This window comes from Pristiophorus japonicus, chromosome 13 (genome assembly GCF_044704955.1).
Source record: "Pristiophorus japonicus isolate sPriJap1 chromosome 13, sPriJap1.hap1, whole genome shotgun sequence".
NCBI lineage: Eukaryota > Metazoa > Chordata > Chondrichthyes > Pristiophoridae > Pristiophorus > Pristiophorus japonicus.
The window spans coordinates 47,398,023-47,423,954 of NC_091989.1; the positions used below are offsets into that span (position 1 = coordinate 47,398,023).

Genomic DNA, 25,932 nt, shown 5'->3' on the forward strand with positions numbered 1-25,932 from the left:
GGCGTCGGAGCCATCTTGAAATGAAATCGGGTTCAAACTAAAAACCCGAAAGGAAACCGGAGTGTGGGGGGGGTGGGGGGTGGGGAGAGAGAAAAAGGAGAAGGAAGGGAGGAGAGAGAAAAAGGAGAAGGAAGGGAGGAGAGAGAAAAAGGAGGAGAGAAAAAGGAGAAGGGAGGAAGGAAAGAAAAAGGTGAAGGGAGGGAGAGAAAGAAAAAAAATGGGATAAAAAGTAGAAAGGAGGGAGAGAAAAAGTAGGAGGGATAAAAAAAGGAAAGTAGGAGGGAGAAAAAAAAGTAGGAAGGAGGGGGAGAGAGAAAAGGGAGAGGGAGTGTGTGGGACCAAGCTCAACATGCCAGGCTCCACCGGGACTGGGTGAATGTGCCGAGGGCACTAGGTGTTAGGATGAGAAGTTGCTGGTCATTTTACCAGTGAGAGATTTGCCTTTAAAAAAAGTTGCCCCAAACCATGTCGCTTCGGTGCCGGATCGTCCTCGCCCTCCTCCTGCACATCCCCACGTCGAGCTGCCTGACACTGCACCTTTCCCAGAGGAAGGAGCCGGGCCCCGGGGAGCCGCCGCTGGCCAACCTGTCGGTGGGGGCGGCGGGCTGGTGGTACCGGCTGGACAGCACGCTGACGGCCGAGCCGCTGAGGGGCTGCCTGGCGCTGGCCGCCCGCACCGGCGAGCTGAGGCAGAGCGGCCCGCTGGACTGCGCGCTGCTGCCCTCCAACCCGGCGCCGCTGTACCTGCGGCTGCGGGCGGCCAGGCCACCGGGCTCGGTCACCGTGCGGGCCCGGCTCGCCGTGTACGTGCACGGCCAGGACTGTTACATCAAGTACAAGAGGAAAGCTGGCCCCAGGCCTCAGCCCGACCTGTCCATCGAGGTGCTGCTGGATGCCCAGCCCCGGCCCGGCTCCTCCTGCCTGCCCGCCGGCGAGGTGCTGCTGGACGTCAGGGACTTTCTGCCCGCCCTGCTGCAACCCGCCACCCTGCTGTGCACCAGCACCAGCGCCAACACCTCGCGGCTCCTGCTGCTCACGTCGGCCGGCGTCCTGTCCACCGGCGGTGACTGTGTGGCGAGGGGAGGCCGGCCCGCCGCCGCAGACCTGGTGTGCAGCAGCCGGCGGCTGGCCGCCCACCGGCGGGAGAGCCTGTCCATCCGTGTGCAGGTGAGCGCGGCGGGAGGTGCCGGGGGCGAGCGGCAGGGGCAGGAGGGGGTGAGGAGCCGGTCTTGGCGTCTGCGGACCAAGAGAGGCGCCAACCGCAGCCCCCAGTTCCAGCTGCCCAGCTACCAGGTGTCGGTGCCCGAGAATGAGCCCGCCGGCACCCGGGTCATCGTCCTCCGCGCCAACGATCTGGATGAGGGGGAGGCCGGCCGGCTGGACTACACCATGGAGTCGCTGTTTGACAGCAGGTCCAGTGACTATTTCCAGATGGACCCTGACACTGGAGCCGTTACCACCACGCAGTCACTCGACCGGGAGACCAAGGACACCCACGTGTTTAAAAGTGAGCTTCCAAATCTTTTGCTATGTGTCCGACGTATGAAAACAAACATAGAGTACCAAAAGTTTCTTGCCGGGTTCAAAACCTCTTGTTCTCAGCTTTCGGATCTGTCAAATCTCACTCATTAAGACCGATGATCACCCACCCCGGTGTAAAGAGTTGGCCATGTCACCCTTCGTGGTAAAATAGCCGCCCAGCATTCACTGATCAGGCTTACAACAAGACGTTTGGTCACTTCTGCAAGATCCTGGGGAGGGAGAAGGTTGGTGTTTGCGGAATTGTATCCCAGCATAGCTCACTACTTTCAGGGGAGCAAGAAAAATGATTAGAGGGGTATAGACATTCAGACTCACAGCTTTCTATTACCCTCTGCCCTGAGCTGTGATGCAGCAGATTTATATTTGATTAATGTTAATACACAAAAAGAACTTTTAATCACAAGTCAGTGCATGGCAGCAGGTAGTTTAAACTGCTCATCTGCTGCTGAAACCCTCATCCATGCCTTTGTTACCTCCTAGACTTGACTATTCCAACGCATTCCTGGCCGACCTCCCATTTTCTACCCTTCGTAAACTTGAGGTCATCCAAAACTCTCCTGCCTGTGTCCTAACCCTCACCAAGTCCTGTTTACCATCACCCCCGTGGTTGCTGGGCATACCAATGTAGCTCCCGGTTAAGAACATCTCAATTAAAACATTTTCATCCTTGCTTTCAATTCCCTCCATGGCCCCTCCCTATCTCTGCAATCTCCTCCAGCCCCACAGCCCTCCAAGATATCTGCGCTTGTCCAATTTTGACCTCTTAAGCATACTGTTCCACCATTGGTGGCCATGCCTTCAGCTGCCAAGACCGTAAAGCTCTGTAGTTTCCTCCTTAAACCTCTCTGCTTCTGTACTTGTCTCTCCTTTAAGATGCTCCTATCTCTTTGATCAAGCCCTAATATCTCCTTATGTGAATCAGTGCCAAATTTTGTTTGATAACACTCCTGTGAAGCGCGTGGGGACATTTTACTACATTCGAGGTGCTATATAAATACAAGTTGTTGGTGCATGGACTAATTTGGGGGAACTTCCCCATATGAACCCTTCAAGGTTATTGTTTTCAGATTTTTTTGGTTCAAATTCAATAATGGAGTGGAACTGAAGAGATACTCCACATCAACTTGGCATATTGAGTTGCAGAACATGGATTATGTCGTGCACAACGTTTAGCATTAATACTATTACAACAACAACAATATCACAAAATTAATCTCACCACCTGAATTGAAAGCTTAATATTAACTGCTAGAAGGATGTAGGCCTCTAGACTTATTATGGATGATTACATTATGACTGGCAGGGGTGAAAACTACAAGAACTTTTCAGCTTTCAAAGTAAGGCCCACCTTTCCTTTACTATCTAGAAAGCCATTGACTAGAGAAACTCACAGAGCTGGCACAGGCATGATGGGCCGAAAGATCCCCAGTGTTGTATAGTTCTATGATTCTATATACTTCCAACAGTTATTGCTCTAGAAATAAAATTAAAAGGCTTGTTGGGAAGCAAAGAGCATTGCTTAATTGATCAATTTAACAGTTTTTGTAATACCCAAATACTGCTGGTGTCCTTGAAGAAAAAGAGACTTGTGGTTTCATCCTTGAATAAAGTCATTTGTCCTCAATTATAACTTGCATCATGACGGAAAGTTCACTATTATGTGATTAGCAAATGTAATGTTTTTAATATGCTATTTAAAAAAAAACTTCTTTCCACAATATCTGTAGGGTCTGTTAAATTCAGAGTCATCAATAAAAATTGAGAGCTTACTAATTTATTACAGTAACTTGTCAGATTTATATAAAAACAGGTAATGACAGTAGAAACAATATGTATTTAACCTTTCATGTTGCTGCCTACGACCCTAGTGAGCTGCATCTAAGACAATCTCCCCCTAATACAAAGTCTCATAGATATGGATTGCCATTGACCAGCAAATGTGTTTCAATGGAATGAATTTTTCTCCCCCTTGTCCAAGAAACAATTATAACAGAGGTGTCAAAATATAACAGTATTGCCTGTCCTTCTTAAATAGGTGAAACTAACCTGCAGCATATGTCTCAAGTACATAGCAACTACTGTGCTAACCATTTTACTTGCCAAAATTGCAGAAGTGGTCATTCATTGGCAAAGGCAGAAAATAATCAACATTCCAGCTTATTGTGTCTATCCATAACATGCAACATAGAAACAGACTCGTGAGTGAGTTTATCACAAAACTGAGTGAACGTTAGAATATAGCAGAAGCATTCAGGATCTAGTGCAAATATCACAGAATAAAAAAAACTGCAATCCCTGGACAGTAATGTTTATTTTAACATTTGCTATTTTGGTTATATTTTATTGTAATGTGAGAAAATGAAAAGTCAGAAATTTTTGGCAGAGTGAAATATAGCAGACAATATATGTATTACTCTGTGGGTGGTGCTTCATGCTATATCATAAATAATCCAAAAATCCTCACACTTTGCAGTATGCATGTTTTACACAATGCAGCTCTATTCTTTCAACTATTTCCACCCTTTTCTATTCAGACATGCTATTTTGGATGCAGCACTGCGGCTTTTGATTGTTATATTTTTTTTAAATGCCAGGATAGAAATTTAAAAACACACTTGGTCTTGCTGAAGTTTTTATTTTAATTGAGAAACTAAGGTGAAAAGCGAAGGCCCAAAGAAGGGAAGATGAAACAAATCTGTGGATAGTGATAGTTGATGGCAAAATTGAGTTTTTAAAAGCATGAAGATTGCAGGAACAACAACAACTTGTATTTTATATAGTGCCTTTAATGTAGTAAAACATCCCCAGGTGCTTCTCGAGGAGCATTATAAAACAAAATTTGACACAGAGCCACATGAGATATTGGGGCAGATGACGAAAAGCTTGGTCAAAGTGATAGGTGTTAAGGAGCATCATAAAGGAGGATAGAGAGGCAGGGAGGTTCAGGGAGGGAATTGCAGAGCTTGGGGCCTTGGCAGCTGAAGGTGTGGCCACCAATGGTTGAGCGATTAAAATTAGGGCGAGACCATGGAGGGATTTGAAAAGGATGAGAATTTTAAAGTCGCGCTTTGATGGCCCATTGTTTCTCTAATCCTAGGGACCAGATGTAATCAGCCCTGAGGACCTCTCTTTATAGCCTACCCCAGATTATAGCTCTGTTTTTTTTTGTATGATGATATTACTATCGCATTATACATAACTCGTATAGCTGTTCCAGGGATGGACATATTTACACTCCCTCACTCTACTTTTATTCACCTCAGACAGGTAAATAGGTAATTATTTACATTTGTGATTATTGAACTTTTAGTTTTAAAATTGTGGTTTTATATCTTTTTACTTTTCAGTTAATGTCTTCAAGCCCATAGCCATCTATTTATGGTTACATATAGCTATTGCATGTGATTTTGAAACCATGTGCTTCTCAATATAGCCTATTCTCATATGTGTTTGGTATCCACTAAATTGCAGCAATTACAATTAGTGCAAAAGGAAAATCATTACCAGGTCCTGATATACCACTTTGTCTGGCCTTCTGTAAGCCAACACTGACCTTCTGCCAATAATTCTTCAGACATATAGGAATGTGTTGTGCAAAGTCTTAGACATTTTTTCAAACCCTGACATGGAATGAATTAATTATATTTTACATTGTGTGAATGTTTTGATAAGTAACTTACAACAGCTAGCACTTGCATAACATCTTTTAATATAGCATAATGTATGTTACAAGGCACTTCACTGATGTGGGGATGGGTGGGGTGCCGGAATTGTATACTGAGCAAAATGTAGGGAGAAAAGTTGGGGAGATGGCTGAATGTGCAGCCGAAGAAAGAAGTTTTGAGGAGAGTGTGATAATAAGGCAACAGGGATTAGGGGAACAATTTCATAGTGCAGGGAGTGATGGCCATTTCTTTATGGTTTTGAGACTGGGTTATATAAATGCATATATTATTTGGAATAAATATTTACAATAAACAGCTTAAACTTCAATACAGATGTTGCTGTGGTTCAGGTCATTTGAGTTCCAGCTCGCCATATCACAGAATTATAGGACATGGGCTTATACCTGCAATTTCCCGATGTATAAAAAAGAAAGGTTTGTATTTATATAGCACTTTATCCTATTGGAGAAATATCTAAAAGCATTTCACTTGAAGTTTATTTGAAGTGCAATGACTTGTCATGTAGGCATATGTGGCAGCCAATTTGCACATCACAAAATCTTACTAACAGCAATGATTGGAGGTTTTTTCCGGTGTCTTTTTGAGGGCAGAATGTTGGTCAGCACACTCTTCTTCAAAAAGTGCCATTGCACCTTGATCAAGCCGACAGTGCGTCGGTTTAACAACTTCTCTGAAAGAATGCATCTCTGACAATGCAGTACCCCCTCAGTTCTGAAGTCTTCTTCTAGATTATGTACTTAAATCCTGGAGTGGGTTTGAACCCACAACCTTCTGTCTGAGGCGCAACACTACTAACCGAGTCAAGCTGGCACTTTATGCCAGCTACTAATCTGAGCTGTGGTAAGCAGAGACAAGGGCTTTGTCGACAGGGAGGATAATTGGAGGGAGAGCTTTTCTGGTGCACTATTCATCAGAAATATAATGAGCTGCATCGGCAGAGACATGGGAGCTGGTTGTTGCCTGCCACCTTACCTGGAGAAATGATGAAGGGAAGTGTTTAAAGCATTTTCAATAGCTTGTGTACAGAGCATATAGTGCATCTGCATTGTGAAGCTGTCCATACATCTATTGATGAAGACACAAGTAATTGATTTGACTTTAACTTATTATTATTGATCAGTTCCCCAATGGTGCTGTTATTGAATTAAATGTGTGGTGTGGTACTGAGCCATTCAGTCGAGAAAAATACGACATTTGATTCCTGATCTTTGCTTAGTTGACTGACCTCCGAGTTGTCACACATGATTGAATATCCTGCTGATGTGTAATATCCAGGTTCACAGAAGATGATTGGCCACACGGAGGAAATGCTGAAGGTCAGCAGCATTTGTAGAACTGCATCGTAGCATGATTCCCTGCAGAGCTGAGGAATTTACTGTTTTGCCAACATATTCTTGATGGTTTAAAAAATGTTTTTTCTTTTTTTTAAGTTACTGCATTTGACAATGGAACGCCACGTCGAATGACTGCTGCCACCCTCACTGTGACTGTCAGTGACACGAATGACCATGTCCCGCTCTTTGAACTATCCGAGTATAGGGAGGTAATTCGGGAGAATGTGGAGGTGGGCTATGAGGTGCTGACCATTCGAGCAACTGACAGTGATGCACCTTCCAATGCCAACATGCTGTACCGTATTGTCAACAATAATGGAAATAACTCTGTCTTCGAGATCGACACTAGATCTGGGATTGTAAGGACCAGAGGGGTCATAGATCGGGAAGTGGTGGCTGAATATCACTTAATAGTGGAGGCAAACGATCAAGGAAGAGATCCTGGTCCTCTAAGTGCCACAGCAAATGTTTACATAACCGTGGAGGATGAGAATGACAACTCCCCACAATTCAGTGAGAAGCGTTACGTTGTTCAAGTGCCTGAAAATGTTCCTGTGAACACCAAAATCCTGCAGGTCAAAGCTACCGATCGAGATAAAGGGAACAATGCCGTAATTCATTATAGCATAGTGAGTGGAAATATAAGAGGCCAGTTCTACATAGATTCTCTAAATGGCAATATTGATATCATCAACCCATTGGATTATGAGACAACTAGAGAATACACCCTTCGAGTTAAAGCCCAGGATGGTGGAAGGCCGCCTTTGATCAACAGCACAGGTTTGGTCATGATACAAGTGATTGATATGAATGACAATGCTCCAATATTTGTAAGCACACCTTTTCAGGCCACAGTGTTGGAGAATGTGGCCATTGGGTATTCGGTAATTCACATCCAAGCTATTGATGCTGATTCCGGGGACAATGCTCGTTTGGAATACAGACTGATAGATACACCACCAGACTTTCCACTTGTTATAAGTAACAATACAGGTTGGATTACAGTTGCTATGGAATTGGATAGAGAGATGACTGAATTTTACGCTTTTGGTGTGGAAGCTAGAGATAATGGGATCCCATCCATGACTTCCTCGGCCGCTATCAGCATCACTGTGCTGGATGTGAACGACAACAATCCTACCTTTACTGAGAGGGTTTATTATCTGAGGTTGAATGAAGATGCACCTGTGGGTAGCAGTGTGCTGACTGTCACTGCGATTGACAGGGATGTTAACAGTGTGGTAACGTATCAGATATCGAGTGGCAACACAAGAAATCGATTTTCAATAACCAGCCAGAGTGGTGGTGGGCTAATTACTTTAGCTCTGCCCCTAGATTACAAGCAGGAAAGGCAGTATGTTCTTACGGTTACTGCATCTGATGGAACTCGGTTGGACACAGTTCAGGTCTATATCAATGTTACTGATGCTAACACACACAGACCAGTATTCCAGAGCTCACATTATACAGTCAGCATCAATGAGGACAAACCAGTTGGCACAACGGTGGTGGTTATTAGTGCATCTGATGAAGATACAGGGGAAAATGCCAGGATAACCTATATTATGGAGGACAACATTCCCCAGTTTAAAATTGACCCTGACGCTGGAACCATAACCACACAGATGGAGCTGGACTATGAAGACCAGGCATCATACACGTTGGCAATAACAGCAAGAGACAATGGAATCCCACAGAAATCTGATACTACATATGTTGAAATCCTGGTTAATGATGCTAATGATAACAACCCTCAATTTGTGCGAGATTTGTACCAGGGCACCGTGTATGAGGACGTCCCCTTGTCTACTAGCGTATTGCAGATTTCGGCCACTGACCGGGATTCGGGGTTCAATGGAAGAGTCCTTTACACCTTCCATGGTGGCGATGATGGAGATGGGGATTTCTACATAGAGCCCTCATCAGGGATTATTCGAACTGGGAGGAAGCTAGATCGAGAAAATGTACCAGTTTATAACTTGAGAGCCTTTGCTGTCGACAAAGGTAACCCACCACTTAAGGCAGCTGTGAATGTGCAGATCACTGTGCTTGATGTAAATGACAATGCTCCCGCTTTTGAAAAGGATGAGTTTGATATTTATATAGAAGAAAACAGTTCTGTCGGCTCCTCGGTGGCCAGGGTCACAGCAACAGATCCTGATGAGGGAACAAATGCACAAATCATGTACCAGATTGTGGAAGGAAACGTCCCTGAGGTCTTCCAGTTGGATATGTTTACCGGCGACCTCATTGCCCTCTCAGATTTGGATTATGAAACCAAAACTGAATATGTCATTGTGGTCCAGGCCACTTCAGCGCCTCTGGTCAATCGAGCCACAATCCACATTCGACTTGTGGATAAAAATGACAATGCTCCCGTGCTTCGGAATTTTGAGATCATTTTTAACAACTATGTTACCAACAAATCAAACAGCTTTCCTTCTGGTGTGATCGGGAAGATTCCAGCCTATGACCCGGATGTATCAGATAATCTTTTTTACACCTTTGTGGAGGGCAATGATCTTAACCTTTTGATTTTGGACCAAAACACTGGACACCTTAAACTGAGCCAGGACTTGGACAATAACAGGCCTTTGGAAGCAAACTTGAAGATCTCTGTCACAGGTAAGATGGCAAAACTCATCTCTTAAATGGTTCAATGCATAGTGAAAATTTGGAGCACTTGACAGAAAAAAAAAGTTAAAATGGTTGCTTCATTTTTGAAGGGTACATTTTTAATATGTAATGTTGATGTAACTTTGCTCTCGGTTATCTTTAACGTTTGTTGTACTTTATTACAACTTTGAAAAATAACAAGCATTCTCCAGTTTTATATTTCAGCAGTGTTTGAAGTGGTGCTTTTAAGTTATGTTGGAATGTAAATATTTTGTCAAGATGAAGGGAATGTTAAAAGGTAAAATAGTTATTTCAGAGATCTGTTGCTGATATTTCTCTAACCTTAGGTTTCATAATTTACTTGGAATATTTTTGCACTTTGAGGATGTACACTTTCTTGATAAAAAGTCTGCTGTTGAAGATAATGTGTTCCGAGATTAAGATTTCAAGAGCTAACGCCTGAATTTAACGTTAAATGTGATTTTATATGTCAACGCATTGAAACAACATCACTGTATTTAGATTTCCAAAAGGCATTCGATAAGGTGCCACAAAAAAGGTTACTGCAGAAGATAAAAGTACGCGGAGTCAGAGGAAATGTATTAGCATGGATAGAGAATTGGCTGGCGATCAGAAAGCAGAGAGTCGGGATAAATGGGTCCTTTTCCGGTTGGAAATCAGTGGTTAGTGGTGTGCCACAGGGATCAGTGCTGGGACCACAACTGTTTACAATATACATAGATGACCTAGAAGAGGGGACAGAGTGTAGTTTGCAGATGACACTAAGATTAGTGGGAAAGCGGGTTGTGTAGAGGACTCAGAGGCTGCAAGGAGATTTGGATAGGTTAAGCGAATGGGCTAAGGTTTGGCAGATGGAATACAATGTTGGAAAGTGTGAGGTCATCCACCTTGGGAAAAAAAACAGTAAAAGGGAATATTATTTGAATGGGGAGAAATTACAACATGCTGTGGTGCAGAGGGACCTGGGGGTCCTTGTGCATGAAACTCTTTTGGAGTTTACCTGAAAAACATAAACATTAATCCGTGCCCCCTGACCTGGATGACACACCAGACATTTACAAGGCCCTTTTTTTCCTTTTTTTTTGTTTTTTTTTGTGTTTTTCTTTTTTTTTGGGCACTAATATCACATCCCCCCCCCCCCCCCCCCCCCAGTGCCCCCTATAAAAGGGGATAGGGACACTAAAAGCACCGGCAATTAAAACAAATTAAACTTTAAAACGTAAAATCAAATTAAAATTTGGTTGCCGGGCGTGATGATGCACTCCAGTCCCTCCGGTGCCCACCTCTCGCGGAAGGCCGCGAGCGTACCGGTGGACACCGCGTGCTCCATCTCCAAGGACACCCTGGACCGGATGTAAGAGCGGAAGAGAGGCAGGCAGTCAGGTTGAACGACCCCCTCGACCGCCCGCTGCCTGGACCGGCTGATGGCACCCTTGGCCGTGCCCAGGAGCAGTCCTACGAGGAGGCCCTCGGACCTACCCGCTCCCCTCCGCACAGGGTGCCCAAAGATCAGGAGAGTGGGACTGAAGTGCAGCCAGAATTTCAGGAGCAGCCCCTTTAAATAATAAAACAGGGGCTGCAACCTCGTGCACTCAATAAAAACATGGAACACGGACTCCTCCAGACCGCAGAAATTGCAGGCGTCCTTGTGCATGAAACTCTTTTTTTGGAGTTTATCTGAAAAACATAAAACATTAATCCGTGCCACCCGACCTGGATGACACACCTGACATTTACAAGGCGTTTTTTTTTTTGTGTTTTTCTTTTTTTTTGGTTTTTTTTTAGGCACTAAAATCACACTTTTTTTCCCTCCAGTGCCCCCTATAAAAGGGGAGGGGGACACTAAAAGCACCGACAATTAAAACAAATTAAACTTTAAAACGTAAAATTAAATTAAAATTTGGTTGCCTCCTTCCCAAAAGGTTAGTTTGCAGGTGCAGCAGGTAATCAGGAAGGCAAATTGAATGTTGGCCTTCATTGCGAGAGGGATGGAGGACAAAAGCAGGGAGGTCTTGCTGCAACTGTATAAGGTATTGGTAAGGTCGCACCTGGAGTACTGCGTGCAGTTTTGGTCACCTTACTTAAGGAAGGATATACTAGCTTTGGAAGGGGTACAGAGACGATTCAAAGGCTGATTCCAGAAATGAGGGGGTTACCTTATGATGATAGATTGAGTAGACTGGGTCTTTATTCCTTGGAGTTCAGAAGGATGAAGGGTGATCTTATAGAAACATTTAAAATCATGAAAGGGATAGACAAGATAGAGGCAGAGAGGTTGTTTCCATTGGCCGGGGAGACTAGAACTAGGGGGCACAGCCTCAAAATACGGAGGAGCCAATTTAAAACCGAGTTGAGAAAGAATTTCTTCTCCCAGAGGGTTGTGAATCTGTGGAATTCTCTGCCCAAGGAAGCAGTTGAGGCTAGCTCATTGAATGTTTTCAAGTCAAAGATAGATAGATTTTTAACCAATAAGGGAATTAAGGGTTACGGGGAGAGGGCGGGTAAGTGGAGCTGAGTCCACGACCAGATCAGCCATGATCTTATTGAATGGCGGAGCAGGCTCGAGGGGCTAGATGGCCTACTCCTGTTCCTAATTCTTATGTTCTAATAGTGTTACTTGAGAGGACATTTGTGTTTTTGAATGTGATGTGATCATTAGTTACCGTGAAACAGACTTTTCTTGTTCGGTGCCTCTCCATTATCGAAGATTTTGTAAAAAAACATGTGGTTTAAAATTGGATTTTGAGTAGTTATTCTGAGAAAGCAATGCTTGTTTTCAGTTTTCATACAAAGCCACATACAAATCTCTGCCATCTCTTTGAGAATGCGTTATTTGTATGGAAATTACATGCTGTTTGATTCAAGTTTATACATTTCTCCAATAATGACTGGTTCCCTTTTAAGGTTGAGTGTGTGTTGCAGTATTAGTGGTCTCCGATCTTATTAAAATTTGACCTACAGGATTTTATATCATGGTATGTTGAGCAAAAACTACTCTCATTAGTAACATTTTCCAGCAGGTTAAAAATGACTGCCCTTTCTCATTCCCCGTCCAGCTGCTTTCTTTCTCCTTTTTTGTATTTAGAAAATACAATGAAATTAATGTGTGACTGTTAAACAGTGGAGACAAATCCTCACTAAATGTGTTCTATCACTGGCACCATTTTTCAAGCAATCCTATCAACTGACTAAATACATTTAAATCCTGGAACTAGGAGTGTAATCTTTCTCTGAATCGAGTGCCATTAATGAAGATTTCTAGACATTGTCTTGCTGGTTTAATTCATGTACCAGGAAACATTTCAGTTATAGGTGCTTAAAGCCTCTGCGCCCGAAATTCATGGACTGCCCAAAAATGCGATTTTGATGAAAAAACACCTACATACCGCTCGGCGGATAATTCATCATTGACATATCGCCAAGCGGTATGCACAACATTCGCCGTGCAGAACCGCCCGCATACCGTCCAAAAAGTCCGATTTTCATGGCATACCACTGACATACCACCAGAGCTGCATACCATCCTGGAAAAGGTGGATTTACGCGATGTTAAGTGGGCGGCAATGGGCGGTAGTGCTCGGAGCCGCCATTTTGAAATCGGGAACAGCCAGCTAAAGCAGCACCTCTGTATTTCAGAGGTGAACAGGGACTTTACAGTGGAAATGGTATTTTTATTGGTACTGAGTAACTTATTAAGATAAAAGGCATTTTAGTTATTTTTTTTTCATTGAAAAATATTCTGGAGATGTACAAAGAATGGGGCCTGTACTATCTCAGCCTGTATTGCTGACCCTCTAATGGAGGATCCAGATGTGAGAAGGTTTATTGAGCAGAGTTATCAGGGTAATAGATGAGGTCGCAGACTAATTTAGGAGGGGAGACCTTACCTGCAAACAGTGTAGACCAATTGACAGTATGTTCAAAAGATGTGCTTCCGAAAAGAGGTGATCAATGAGATTTGCCAGCTCATTAAGGCAGATCTGCAGCCCAGTACCACAAACATTACTGCACTCTCTGTCAAGATGAAGGTGACTGCGGCACTTTCCTTTTATGCATGTGGCTCTTTTTAGGCATCAGCTGGGGACATATGCTGTATTTCTCAGTATGTTACTCATCGGTGCATTTGACAGGTAACCAAAGTATTGTATGCACGCCGGATGGAATTTATAAACTTCCCAATGACCAGGGAGGTACAGAGTGACAGGGCTTTGGGATTTGCACGCATTGCTGGCTTCCCCAAGGTGCAGGGTGCTGTTGACTGTACCCATATTGCCCTGTGAGCACCATTACAGGAGAGGGAGGTGTACTGAAACCGTAAGGGATTCCACTCCCTCAATGTGCAGCTCGTATGCGACCATACACAGCGCATAATGGCAGTGAATGCCTACTTTCCAGGGAGCATCCATGATGCGCACATCTTGCGTGAGAGCACTGTGTCTGACCTGTTGAAGTCTGAGCCACACGGTAAATGCTGGATGCTGGGGGATAAAGGGTACGACCTCGCCAACTGGCTCTTGACCCCCCTGTGCGGAACTCTCAGACAGAAGCCGAGCAACGATATAATAAGAGCCATATAGCCACACGTAATATTATCGAAAAGACAATTGGAGTGCTGAAGCAGTGCTTTCGATGCTTGGACCACTCGGGAGGCAGGCTGCAATATCACCCTGAGCAGGTTGCTCAGTTCACAGTGGTGTGCTGCATGTTGCATAATTTAGCCATCGTGCAGGGACAGGAATTGCCACAGGGGACTGCGGGACCACGTGAGGAGAGAGTGCAGCAGACGGAGGAGGAAGAAGAAGGAGGAGGAGGGGCAGGAGGTTGAGGAGGAGCTTCCAGATGAACCTGTAGCACCGCCCCCGCCCCCCCCCCCCCCCCCCCCGCCCCAACAGCACAGCAGAGAGCACGCAGAGCGTATGTCACTGCAAAATTGTTACGTCAGCAGCTCATAAATGAACGCTTTGCTTGAATTTGGAGAGCTGCTCTTTGGGATCCTGATGACTGTTACCCCAAAAGTTTGACACTGTACAAGAGAGTGCTTAAATTCAATTCAAATGTGTATGTAAAAATGTAAAATAATTATACAACAGTTTTAAAACTTCGTAAAACATAATTATACAACAACTTTAATAACTACTTTAATAGCAACTTTAATAACTTTAACAACTTGAATAAACTTTTAAAAATCAAACTAATTATTAAATGTGTAAGAAAAGACCCTTTTACTGTCATTGACCACGACCTCGACCACGTGCTACACCATCCTTGGGACTCTTTTTTTAAATTTCCCCCATCCTTTCCTTATTCCCGCCCTTCCCTTTCCCACAGCCCCAGAGCCCGGACCTCCCTCTGTTGATACCAAGCCGACGTGCAGCACCGTACCCTGAGTGCTGTTGCTGTCGTTGGGGGTCAGACATTGCAGGCGCAATAAATTGGGCCTCAGGAGAAGCTCGTGATGTGGAAGGCATGGCTTCAGGGTTGGAAGCTGCTATCAGCTCCCCACCCTCGGGTGCTGTCGACCCGACTACTATGGCACGGGGGCGGTTCCGTGCCAGATCCCGATCCCGTCGATTGTCGCATAGCTTCGACGGAGTCGGCGGTTCGCTCCATCACAGTGATCGTACGCGACATATAGAGCTGCGATGTTTGCGGCTATCGTAGCCATGGCTTTGAGCAGCTCTCGACCTATGTCGACGCTGGCCTTTGACAGATGCACCATGTCCTGGTACGCACCTATCTGTCATGCAGCAACTGCCCTTTTTTTGCACCAACCTCCGTCGCTGCGGCAAAGGTGCTGCAACGCTGGGGGTGCCTTGCTGCGCACCACTTGGTCCCGCAGAATCAGAGGAGCCATGGGGGAATTCCCTGAATATAGAGTCGGTGGTGGAGGATGTTCCAGCTGTCCCACATGGAACTGGTGTATCCTCCTCCGTCTCTATCCCCACCCCTACTGGCTCCGGGATCAGCGGCTTTTCCTCTTCCTCTTCGTTGTCTTCATCTCTAAGTGGTGAAGTCGAGAGAGGGCTGGGTGATGCCAGAGTTGGAGGCAGTGGGTCTCTCTGTGCAGGTGTGGTCTGAATCGTCCAAGTCTGGAAGTACAAAACAACATTTAAAAATGCTTGGCACCAGGGGAGGGGTCAGGGTTACATGAGTACATAGTACAGTGACTTAGCACAGTCTTACTTAAATGTCCACCACTGCTGCATTACTGCATTACATATCACAGACAGACAATACATATATGCATTGCGTTACATGCCCCCAACATTGCAGTACATCACATGAGGCCAACATTACAGTGCAATAAACTTGCATTACATTACATCAGGCCAACATTACTGTTACAGTTACATTACATGACATGACAGGATCGCAACACAGACCAGGGATTGTATTCCACTGACCATCCTGTGTGAGTGGGTCAGCTCCAATGCCGGTTGCTATCCCCAACCAGGGCATGGATCTCTATTTCTGCCAATTACTCTTGGGTTGTGGGTCCTTCCCCCCCCCCTGCCCGACTCTACCCCCCCCACACCTGCGCCAGTGATCGGCTGCTATTGCAGATGTCTTGTTCTACAGAAAGTGAAGTAAATGAAAGTAAAAATCTTCAATCCATTTAACATCGCAGACACACAGGGTCACGCACACGCACAAACACATTGCCTGAAAGCACGAACACATTGCCGTAAACCTTAAGATAAATAACATCATCCATGTGACACTGAACCTACATTTACATGGTACATGGCACATGGCAGGTACATAAATAAAAACATTACTTACTCTTGCTATCCTCACCAGGTCGTTCCACCTTTTACGGCACCTTTCCCCGGTGTGTACCATGGTACTTGTGGAGGACACAGCCTCCCCGATCACATCCCATATCCTATTGTATTCCTTTGGGCGGCAGTGGGGAGGGGGCAGGGGCGGGCTTTCCACGACCACCCTTTGTTAGGTTGGAGTACCTCTCTGATATTCTCGAAGGGCAGGTAACTCTGTCTCGTCGAACGCGAGTGCCCTCAACCTCCCGTTCTTTTCGATGTTCCTGTACTTCGACTTTTTTTTAAACATCTCCATTATTTTTTGTTATGATTTTTGCTTTGTAAAATATGTCTTTTGTTCAAACTGTAGAATTATTATTTATGAATTTTTTTAACTCTGCAATGTGTTTTTAAAGTAACTGACTGTCGACTAGCTTGCTGCTCCTTCTCACACTCTCTCCCTCAACTTCAACTCAATGCGCATGCGCGGGTGACCCCTGACCCCCGAAATCGCGGGTAAAACACTTCTGTGAAAAAAAACGGGGAAAAAATTAATTGCGCATGGTTCAGTGTGCACCATCCATCGAAAAGAAAGTCGATCTGAATCAACTAATATACTTCCTACCGCCCACTGCATACCGCCGAAAAAAAAATCAACCAATTCTGTCCTCTTCGGTCTCGGCGGTATGCCGCTGGTTTGAAACGATATACTGCCGAGAAATGGGCGGACCTTTTGTAATGACCAATTTCGGGCCCTCTAACTTGTGAAGAGCTGTTTATATAGTTTCCTATAATTTAAAACAGTAGAATGTCATCTAATAATATTAGGGTGGGGGAGAATTCCTTTGACACTGTGTGTAGCAAAATCATAAACATGCTCTTTTTGAATGCATTTATAATGTAACTGCACATAGAACCAATTCAATTCTTTCCCCGAGGTGGAAAAGGGAAAAGGCCATTTAAAATGTGCTAAACCACATCACGGCACTTTGTAGAACCTAGAATTCTTTGATGACGTGTCAATCAAATCTCAGTACCAGGAAGTTTAATTGTTAGTGGTTTTGGAGAGTGAAACAATGAAGTCCGTTTTGATTAACCGTAAATGCAGTTCCACTTTAGAACAAATGCTTTTGTTTAATTCTTTATCTCCTGGTTCTTTTATCTTAATTGCAGTTCACAGCATCTCACCTCACTGCATTTTTATTGGGAGTAGGAAACGTACTTGTTTCAAATTTGCTGAAATATTTTTGAGAAACGAAGATGCCCTTCCCTTTCTTCTTGGAGGGTGTTAAAAAGAGTGACTTGTCTTTGTATAGCATCTTTTGTGTCATCTGAACAACATAGAATGTTTAATGGCCAAGTGTAGCATCTACAGTATAGGAAAATGGGGCAGTTATGCACAACAAATAAGATAAATGTTTAGTTAATCTGTTTTCTTTTGGTGATGTTGGTTGAGGGTAAATGTTGACCAGAATGCTGAGAAAACTCCCTGTTCTTCTGCCATCTGATATTTTTATGTCCATCTGAGCAGGCAGATTTCTCACCTTGGTTTAATATCTCACCCGAAAAATGACATTTTAAGTTTTAGGATGGTAACATACGGAGAAGTGAAAGAAAAATGAACCTAAAATCACTAAGCGAGTGAGAGATGGATCCATGACAAAGCCCCAATATAGTCAATTGAGTCGACAAACCAATCCAATATGTAGACCTGACTTTGGTGTATTATTAAGGGAAAACCAAAACGAGAGGCAATGGGACACTTTTTTTTCTGATTGGTTAAATATTTTAACTGTTCAGAACGTGAGGTTGTGTTTTAAAATTATAGTGGGATCTCTGCCAGAGAACACTGGGAACAGATGACTTCAGTGCTATTTCCGCTCTGTCAGGTTTGCTCCAGGTTATAATAAAGGTTACCATTATCAGATCTTTGTTCCAGAGTTGAATTACCAGCTTTAATGCTGTGCCCAACCCAGCAGCCAGGCTCAGAGCTGTTAAAATTCTTTCCGTAGGTGAATATTGGATTGAAACCCATGATTAGGGCAAGTGATATCACTCCTAAATTTGCATTATCAACACTCTGAGTTGTAAGAATTGCGATACTTGGGCAGTAATGCACTACATGTGATAAACACAGAAATTTGTAAGACTTACTGTGGATGTCACACTGCCAAATCACTTGCCATCCTTATGACTGAGAAAGAGGTGGGCTAAAACCCCTGTGTGTTTGGATGATGATGGTTGCAGACTATGTGTAGTTTTGTTTTGGCTCGATAAATTACTGATGGGGCTGGAAATTGGAAGCTTTTTAATTGTATATTACTAATTGAAATACTTCTTTTTGGATATAACCGATTGATACACATTGCATTAATACAGAGGTACGTACATTTAGTGTATGTGATGTAATGTGCACAGTACCTTATGGATGTCAGTGAGCTTTACTGAGTGGCTTGGGTAGTGGCTGACCCTGGAGACTGACTCAAGGAGTGTCAACATTTGTACTGCTGCGCTGACCAATGGGTCACTACCTGCCGGTTTTTGGTTGCACTGCGAGAGCTTTGACAGTGACCTTGTTTGGATGCAGTGGAATGTGCTTTTGATGCTTCGTGTATGACCTATGGAAGAGGTGTTGCTGATGTGCTGACCAGCTGTTCATAGTGGTCCAGATATGGGTTCTAAGTCTTGGGGAGAATGATTCCCTCAAACTGGGAAAGGTTTTTTTTGTCGAGGTTGGAAAGTGTAGTCTTCATGTTAAATCTTCGACTATGGAGATCTCATTTACTCAATGTTGGTAACAATGTTTTAGTTTGCTATGTGCTGCTCTGTGGGGTGGTTGGACAACAGTAGTTCTTGTGACTGGATTCCAGTCTTAGCTGGACTAGCAAAGATAGTTCTGAAGAGAATATAACCTGCATTGATGAATGTTATTTCCCAACAGTTATAGAGTTGCATTAGCAGAGTCCCAGAAATGGGTTATGTGTTGGCCTCCTTGTTTGCTTACTATTAGAACAGGGAGAAAATAAAAACATAAATATGGGGTCAAGCAGGTAACATTCAAAATTGTGGTCAACTTGCAGTCCTGCCATTATCTTTGATGTGCCCCTAACAGAAGAGTTCCACAGGACATCCAGCCTTTAACTAAAATCCCGCTCGATCACCTGTCATTGTTTCCAGCTTCTGTTCTTCTTTCCCTAAGTGTAGCTGTTAGTGTCTAGTTTCTTTCATGACATTCCTTCTCCAGTCCATTCAGATTCCAGGTCTTGATGAAGGTTAGCATTTATAGACATAATCATCTGTACAGTTTCTCAAACTGTATCAATTACTTGTGAAGCTTCTGTAGTGAAATACCAGAGATAACTTCTGACATTCCAACAGCTGTGTAAAAGGACAGCTGGGAGTAATAGTACACTCCAAGCACAGATAGCATTTTGGCTGTGGCAGGGAGAGCATTCAGCTGTCAATCATAAGAAATGTCACAGCACAAGAACAGTGGGGGCAGAGAGCTCATTGGTCATGTCAACATTAAAAGTGACTTTTCCCAAACCTGGAATTCTCTGTCTTAATATAGTAGCTGCAAAATTAGAACATTTTCTATTGCTAATGTTTAGACAGTTCAGTGTGATGAAGTGGAATAGTCGAAATAGAAGACCTTACAAGAAAGAGACCTTACAAGAAATGTCTGGGTAATTGGCTTTCTGAAATGCAAACATTTGCAGATCAATGAGTGTAGTGGGGGGGGGGGGGGGGGCGCGGCTGCTATACTAACTGAACAAGAAGCGTGTAAAGAGAACTGTTTCATTTTTTGTTTTTACTAGTGATCTATTTTTTTAATCCCTCTCCTGTAGTTATTGCCTTGTGCTCGGGTATGTCCCTATGGGCCCTGCCAGCTAGCCAACACCTTTTTCCCCCACCCCTTCCTAACATTGAAACATAGAAAACAGGTGCAGGAGTAGGCCATTCGGCCCTTCGAGCCTGCACCACCATTCGATAAGATCATGGCTGATCATTCACCTCAGTACCCCTTTCCTGCTTTCTCTCCATACCCCTTGATCCCTTTAGCTGTAAGGGCCATATCTAACTCCCTCTTGAATATATCTAATGAACTGGCCTCAACAACCTTCTGTGGTCGAGAATTCCACAGGTTAACAACTCTCCTGAGTGAAGAAGTTTTTCCACATCTCAGTCCTAAAATGGCTTATCCCTTATCCTTAGAATGTGACCCCTGGTTCTGGACTTCCCCAACATCGGGAACATTCTACCTGCATCTAACCTGTCCAGTCCCATCAGAATTTTATATGTTTCGATGAGATCCCCTCTCATCCTTCTAAACTCCAGTGAATACAAGCCCAGTCGATCCAGTCTCTCCTCATATGTCAGTCCTGCCATCCCGGGAATCAGTCTGGTGAATCTTCGCTGCACTTCCTCAATAGCAAGAACATCCTTCCTCAGATTAGGAGACTAAAACTGAACACAATATTCCAGGGACATGGGACACTGAAACCAGTTGCCAAGTTCCTGTCCCCTTTCCAGCTAAACTCAGACCGGGAAGCTTCATAGCCCATGTATCTATATCATACCGTGCACGATATTGCTCAGCGAATCATCATAAACCACAAAGATTGCAGGCTTCATCGCTGATGTTAATTGGATCGACGTTGGGGATGTTACAGTTAATCGTCAGTATTTAGATTCTGCACACTGCTTTTTGAGGATTCAACTGCATGTTTTATTTGTCAGCAATTCTATATGATTTTAAATGGTTGAAATTTTAAAATATACATTTCAAAATTCATAATATATTGGAGTCTGCATTAGGCGAAGCGAGCGGTTGACTTTCTCTTTCCAGTGGTATCAAGGGTGTCATTGGAACAGAGTTAAAATTCAAGGAACATTTTCATTTTAAGTAATGGATCTTGTACTTTGTCGTCTCCTTAATTGTACCCTTTAAATGTAAAGTATTTTTAATTGCTGATTTCAAGGAAAATAAAAACCACTATGCCAGACAATGAACACCAACACTGAATCTGTACAGTGACTTATCATCTACTCGCATGCTTCCAGTGAGATTGCTTTGAAGTGTACTCACTGTTGTAATGTAATCAAATGTGGCAGCCAGTTTGCACACAGCATGATCCCACAAAGAACAAATCAACAAATGATTACATAATCTGATTTTGGTGGTGTTGGTTGAGGAAGGAATATTGACCAGGACACCAGGAGATCTATTGCGTCCATCTGAGCAAGCAGACAGTTTATTACTTCATCCAAAGGAGAATACCTCTTGACAGTTCAGCACTCTCTCCGTATGTTCCCACGTTCGTAGTAGGGCTAGAACCCACACTTATTTGATTCAGAGGCAAGTTTGAGTTGCCTGAGTCAAGCAAGCTGACAATTTAACAATCTACAAACACTTTAGCTGATATATGCAGCGTGAGTGAATAAAATATTGTTGTACATCAAATCACACACCTCTTTTGAAAGTCTTTAACTTTGCACAGATAATATTAAACATCTCCTGAAACTGCACTGGTCAAATAAAGATTGACTGCTTCATTGTTCTGGGAAGATTTTGTTTAAAGGTATAAATGAGGTGTTAAAGGGATTAATTTGTCATAATGGCAACCCTACAGTGACAAGAAAACGAACCTCTTGTTGAGATAGAAATTGACTTTATGGAGCCCTACCACAAGGTCAAATGGAGACCAGGATCTGGAAAGATACTTCTGCACTTTGTGATGGAACAGGTGTGGGTCAGGATAGGCTGAGTGAAATGTGCATTGTAGGATTTACATTGTCCTGCGGCTTGGTTCACTTCTCGTGCCCAGTGGCATTGAAATCAATTACCAGGTAATAATAACACCGGTCTGGCACTAGAATGAGGCACATCAAAATAAACTGCTTGCTCTGTGCAATTTAGATCATAACAGCTGGGTTCATAAACAGATTTATTCAAATGAAGATTCTTGTACTGTATGATATGAATAAAAGATACCGAAACAATGGTAGGTTTTAGAAAATAAACCCCTTGCAATATAGCTGGTGGAGCGTGGTTTTGTCAATCTTGGATGACCATCTGGTTTGTCCTCTTTCAATGAACCCAGCTTGTGATGATTTGGAGTTACCAAGTGTAATCCCCCCCCCCCACCACCCCCACCTCCCCTCGGTCAGCACATCATGGGTGATCTGTATCCAATTGTTAATTGAAGTGTTTGTCAGATCGCCATTCAGAAGATTGGAGAAATGCATGTATCCAGTTCATTTAACAGGTTTCATTGTTGCAGCCTTGGGTCACGTTATCGTACAGCCAGATATTGGGCAGTAAAGATTTTTTTTAAATGCATTTTTGGCATGTGGCCATCAGTGGCAAGGTGACTATTGATTGAACATCGCTAGTTGCCCTGAGAAGTTGGTGTTGGGCCGCCTTCTGAACCGCTGCAGTCCTTGTGGTGAAGGTACTCCCACAGTGCTGTTGGGTAGTGAGTTCCAGGATTTTGACCCAGTGACTATGAACTAACTGCAATATATTTCCAAGTCAGGATGGTGTGTTACTTGGCGGGGGGAGGCTTGCAGGTGGTGGTGTCCCCATGCACCTGCTGCCCTTGTCCATCGAGGTGGTAGAGGTCGCAGGTTTGAGAGGTGCTGCAGTACATCCTGTAGATAGCACAGACTGTAATCACAGTACGTCGGTCGATCAAGCAGACTGCTTTCTGCTGGAAGGTGTCGAGCTTCGAGTGTTGTTGCAGCTGCACTCATCCAGGCAAGTGGGCAATATTCCATCACACTCCTGACTTGTGGCTTGTAGATGGTGGAGAGGCTTTGAGGAGTCAGGAGGTGAGCTACTTATCGCAGAATACCCAGCCTCTGACTCACTGTCTCCCTTTAACTCTGAAGAAATCTCTCTCTTGAACAGAAATTCTTTTACTTGAATCTTGTAGTCACTAAACACAATCCACACAGCCACAGCAATTAAACTGCTAAACCACTGTTTGAAACCATAGATTTATAAATTCATCTATTTAACTCTCTTATTCCAGCAATTAAAGCCCTTTAAGTTATTTTACCCCATTTATATAACTTAACCCTTTCAAAGCTGTTCTACAGTATGATTCCATTCCCATTGTTTGGAATTTGGGCCATTTACACAACATACTGGTTTTGCTAACATCAAACAACTACAAATACACACAAAATCTGTGTGCATATTTGCTGCAAAGTTGCAAATGTGGCAATAAAACAAACCTGTGCATGTAAGGCTTTGCTGCCAGTTGCATTAGAGATTTCACCTCTCTGACTGCAGACCTTTGTGGGAGAATCTGCAGACCAGAAATATCAATGTCACAGTGCTGCTCTGGGAGCTTGGCCTGCCCAGGGACAGATTAAAATGGTGCCTCCGACACGTAGCTGAAAGTGACCATTTAACTTGGACATTGTTGGTGCTTTGGAACTATAGAAAGTGAATAAAACATCTTGTGTATTGGCTTTCTCTACTTTATGTAGTTTGATTGGTGTCATTGCAGTATCTACTTTTTTATGCTTAGTACAGTTAATTATGTAATCTTATTACATATACATTTATCTTTCAAATATAAACTTAATAGGTGAAAATAATTATTGCTTTCAAGCCAAATTCCTTCTAATTGATTTGTAAAATCCTAGATTATAGCAAATACATTTTAATAGGGATTTAAAGTTGGTTACTTCTCTGAAGAATAAATAAAGACAACAGACAAGGGAATACCATCTCTCAAAATGTACCGTTCTTTACAGGCATCAGTGGTGTTACTACTGCCTCACAGTGCTGAAACAATGGGCCCAAGTTTCCACAAGAAAAAAAAACGGGCGCACCTCCGAGCTGGGCGCCCGTTTTTCGCGCCTAAAACAGCGCCTAAAAAAATCCTCTGTATTCTCCACCTACTTACAGGTCCTCTGGCTCTCGGCGCAGCCAGCACGAGCTGTGCGGGGGGGGGGTGTGGAGCCAGGTCCCTGCGCTGAAAACAGTGCCGAGACCTCTGCACATGCGCGCTACAGTCGGCACGCAAGTGCAGTAGCTCCTGGCGCCGAACTGTGTGGGAGGGGCCCGAAGTACGCAGCCGCTAGCCCTGGCTGAATGGCCTCACTGGGGCTGCGTGAATGAGGCTCCTCCCACGGCCAGCTCCTGCTCCCCGCCCCCAACAAGACCCGACACTCGCCCCCCCCCCCCCCCCGCCCCCCCCCCCGACTGACCCGACCCGACCCGCGCTCCTGTTCCCCGACCCGACCCGCCGCGCTCTCTCTCTTTCCCCCCCCCCCACCTCTCCCTCCCTCCCCCACCCCTCTCTCTCTCTCTCTCTCTCTCTCTCTCTCTCTCTCTCTCTCTCTCTCTCTCTCTCTCAGCGGCACGAACGGCTGCAGAATTCTCCCTGGCTGAAGCACTTTCACACAGGTAGGAAGATGGTTTATTTAATCTTTTCTTGGCTTATGTTTATTCAGGTTGGATTTATTTGTATAATATTTGTAGAAGTATAAATAAGGATTTATTGTCGAATTTAATGAGTTCCCTTCCCCCCCCCCTCCCCCCCCACCTCGTTCTGGACGCCTAATTTGTAATCTGCGCCTGATTTTTTAATGTGTAGAACAGGTTTTTTCAGTTCTACAAAAATCTTCACTGGCTCCATTCTACTTTAGTTTGGAGTACATTTTCACTGTGGAAACTTTCAAATCAGGCGGCAGTGGCCGGACACGCCCCCTTTTGAAGAAAAAATTCTGTTCGAAACTAGAACTGTTCTTCCTGACTAGAACTGCAGAAAAAAAAATGTGGAGAATTGCGATTTCTAAAATAGTCCGTTCTCCACCAGTTGCTCCTAAAAATCAGGCGCGAATCATGTGGAAACTTGGGTCCAATAACACTGGTGTTAGTTTGATGTTGTATTAATTCTGCATCACAGAACTACTTCAACTGGAAGCAATTCTGTTTGTTTTGAGTGCCAGTGCTATGGAATCTGCCCATAGATATGTGGTGTTTGTTTTTGTGTGTGTGTGTGTGTGTGTGTGTGTGTGTGTGTGTGTGTGTGTGTTTCAGTCACCAGCTACAATTTTCCGCCTGGATGGGCAAGGTCCCATCGACACGTATAAAGAACTTGCATTTATATAGCGCCGTTCATGATCTCCAGACATCTGCCAATTAAGTACGGTTGTCGTGTAGTCATTGTTGTAATGTAGGGAAAATCAGAAACCAATTTGCACACAGCAAGCTCTCACAAACAGGAATGAGATAATGACCCAATAATCTTTTTTTTGGTGATGTTAGTTGAACAATAAATATTGGCCAAGTCACTGCTCTTCTCGAAATAGTTCAAAATCTTTTACGCCAACGTAAAGGGACTTGGTTTAACATTCCATCCAAAAGCTGGTATATCCAGCAGTGCAGCATTATGTCAATGTTGTACTGAAGTGCCCGACTAGATTATGTGCTCCAGTCTCTAGCGTGGGTGATTCCTTTGTCAACAACTTATATTTATATAGCGCTTTTTCGAAGGCGCTACACAGGAGAGTAATCAGGCACCAAACCAAAGAAGGAGACATTAGGACAGATGACAAAAAACTTGGTCAAAGAGATAGGTTTTAAGGAGCATCTTAAAAGAAAGAGAGGTTTAGGGAGGGAATTCCAGAGCTTGAAGCCTAGACAGCTGAAGGCATGATCGTCAATGGTGGGGTGAAAATGTGTGGGATGCACAAGAGGCCAGAGTTGGAGGAAAGCAGAGGTCTGAGGGTTGTAATACTGGAAGAGGTTACAGAAATAGAGAGGCGTGAGGCCATGGAGGGATTTGAGCATGAGGATGAGAATTTTAAAATCATGGCGTTGGGAGCCAATGTAGGCCAGCGAGAGCAGGGGTGATGGATGAACGGGACTTGTTGCAGTTAAAGTGCGACCACCGAGCCAACGTTGATGCCCTGCAGCCAGAAAAAATTAACCACAATAACATTCAGTTC

At 43.9% G+C, this 25,932-nt stretch overlaps 1 protein-coding gene across 1 annotated transcript in view; it reads left to right on the top strand.

Annotated features, from left to right (window-relative positions):
• Positions 1-285: 285 nt before the first annotated feature.
• The window catches only part of celsr1a (cadherin EGF LAG seven-pass G-type receptor 1a), a 366,505-nt gene continuing 340,858 nt past the window's right edge, over positions 286-25,932 (top strand). The window contains exons 1-2 of the mRNA XM_070897418.1: positions 286-1,507; positions 6,659-9,187. Of these exons, the coding sequence (XP_070753519.1) occupies positions 466-1,507; positions 6,659-9,187 (3,571 nt within the window). The 5' untranslated portion in view covers positions 286-465. The remainder of the gene's footprint in view (positions 1,508-6,658; positions 9,188-25,932) is intronic.